This window comes from Fonticula alba (genome assembly GCF_000388065.1).
Source record: "Fonticula alba strain ATCC 38817 unplaced genomic scaffold supercont2.3, whole genome shotgun sequence".
NCBI classification, from domain to species: Eukaryota; order Rotosphaerida; family Fonticulaceae; genus Fonticula; species Fonticula alba.
In genome coordinates, this window is record NW_009242973.1 from 2880359 (window position 1) to 2882388 (window position 2030).

At 66.2% G+C, this 2030-nt stretch overlaps 3 protein-coding genes across 3 annotated transcripts in view; 2 read left to right on the plus strand and 1 right to left on the minus strand.

Annotated features, from left to right (window-relative positions):
- H696_02393 (hypothetical protein) overlaps positions 1-1282 on the plus strand; it is a gene marked incomplete at its 5' end in the record, with an annotated part of 13222 nt that extends 11940 nt beyond the window's left edge. The window contains one exon of the mRNA XM_009496294.1: positions 108-1282. Within this exon, the coding sequence (XP_009494569.1) occupies positions 108-237 (130 nt within the window). The 3' untranslated portion in view covers positions 238-1282. The remainder of the gene's footprint in view (positions 1-107) is intronic.
- On the minus strand, positions 314-1153 carry H696_02394 (hypothetical protein; the record flags this gene model as incomplete). Its single annotated transcript, XM_009496295.1, has 1 exon — positions 314-1153. One exon carries the CDS (start codon positions 1151-1153, stop codon positions 314-316), a length of 840 nt encoding a protein of 279 aa, XP_009494570.1.
- Positions 1283-1542: 260 nt separating the features above from the next.
- Positions 1543-1989, plus strand: H696_02395 (hypothetical protein; the record flags this gene model as incomplete). The annotated part of the gene is made up of 1 exon (XM_009496296.1): positions 1543-1989. The coding sequence occupies one exon, from the start codon at positions 1543-1545 to the stop codon at positions 1987-1989; it is 447 nt and encodes a 148-aa protein (XP_009494571.1).
- Between the last annotated feature and the right edge of the window lie 41 nt (positions 1990-2030).

Below are 2030 nucleotides of genomic sequence, written 5' to 3' on the forward strand. Positions count from 1 at the left end.
CCCCCCGGCCCCGCCGCCACCCTCCGCCCCCTGTGTCCCTCCTTCCCCGTCGCCTGTGGGCTAACTTCGCTTGCTTGGCTCCGTCCCTTCCTCTTGCTCCGGCCCAGCGACGCGACGCTGGAGCAATTTGCCCTGCTGAGTGGCCATGTGCGCAATCGGCTGCCAATGGTACGCCAGCGTCTCCAGGACCAAGCCCGGCGGATTCGCATGCTGGAATTGCACGCGCTGCTGGACTAGCCCCGGGGGCCGGGTCCCAGCGTGTTGGATTCCTGACCACAATATATCCCCACTTGTTGGGAGTTGCGCGTGCTATTCATTCTGGCCTGGTTGTCGATACCGGGGCCAGTAGGATTCCGCGGAGTTTGAACGGCGTGGCAAAGGGCAAGGGGAGATCATACCGGAAGCACGCGTGAAGCGTGGCCATCACCGCTCTGTACTGCCGAGAGCGGATGGCTTCGGCCTCCTTCGGGAAGAGGGCCACCAGCTCGGCCAGAGCCTGCTCTAGTTGCTGGGGCTGGAGGGTCGGTCCAACGTGCACGCCGGCCCATGCGTCTGGCCAATCGATGCACAAGGTTGGTGAGCCGATCAGCGCTCGGAGCTGGCGATGCCGCTCGGAGACCACGCCCGGATCAAGGGCCGCAGGTGCATCGGACACCGGCGGCTCGCCAGCGGCGGCCTCGCGATTGAGCAGCCGCAAAAGCGTCGAGAGCTTGAAAAACCGATCCAGGGGCCCGGGGACAAAGGGCAGCCCCCTCGGGTTGAGGGGAGCCGGGGCCCAATCTTCCGGGGCTTGCGGGTGTAGGATGATTGTGGCTGCATCGATCAGAAACCGTTGCTGGGAGGTCATGCGGCTGGCGGGAATAAGCTCGCGTCCGGCGTTGGCGGCCGCTTGGCGCATGGCATCCAGCCGGTGCTCCGACCATTGGGCTCGACACCGGCGGATGGCCAGCTGCAAGTCGGCCTGGGTGGCGGCCACCTGTTGCGAGCGAAGGTCCAGCTCGGCCTGCACCGCTTCCAGGCGCTCGACCGCTTGGGCGAGTTCGGCGATGGTACGATCAATATCGCTGGCCGCCGTGGACAGTGGGCGGCGCAGGCCCAGGCCGGGGTGGCTGTGCCACCGTACTCCCGGGCAATGGCGGAGTCGAAAAAGCATCCTTCTGCTCCGGACCCCCGGCAGGGAGGAATGGCAGGGCCCGGGAGACTTGCACTGGTGCGCGCAGCAACCGACGAGGAACAGAAGCAGGAAGGCGGGGGAGGAGCAGGAGGCGTGGCAGGGGGGGGGGGGGGCAGGGCGGCGCGCCAGGGAACGTGTATGGAGGCACACTCATGCAGCCCAAACTCGCGGCCAGATGGCCAGATCGCGGCAATTTATGTGTCCATTCGTTGGCACCATTTGTCCTGGACTTTTATGCCTCCGGTGTGTGCGGGCCGGTGTGGAGCACATCGATGGCCAGGCCCGCCTCTCCTCGCCCCCCCCCTCCCCCGCGCCCCCTCTGCTCCTCGCTCGTCGGCCAATTCGCCTCGCCCCTTCCCACCTTCGCCATGTTCGACAACAAATCACGGCTCTTCATGCGGCCGTTCACCCTGCAGCCGCGCCTTTCCCACCGATCCACCCACTGGGGCCGGATGACCCTTCATGCCGAGTGGACCAACACATCGGCCTCCTTCACGCGGTATCTGCCCGTGGTCCGGGGGTTCCCCTTCCTGCTGCCGGCTTGCGCGGGGATCCTCCTGGGCGCCGTGGCCGCCGGGTTGGACTTCCGCCTGCACTTGGAGCGGGCATGGGACCAGTCCATCGACCCGGGGCGCTTCTACAAGTACAAGCTGCTTGGATGGATCGGCAAGCGTGAGGGGCTGCAAAAGTACGAGCTCCACGACCCGGACAATGTGGCCGCGCTGCAGACCATGACCGAGGCCGAGCGCGAGCTCAACCGAGCCATGCTGTCGGCATCGTCCGGCGCGCCGAAGTCCCTCGCGGACTCCCTGTGAGCCGTGTCCTGCTCCGCCTCTGGGCTTTGTTTTTTTTTTTT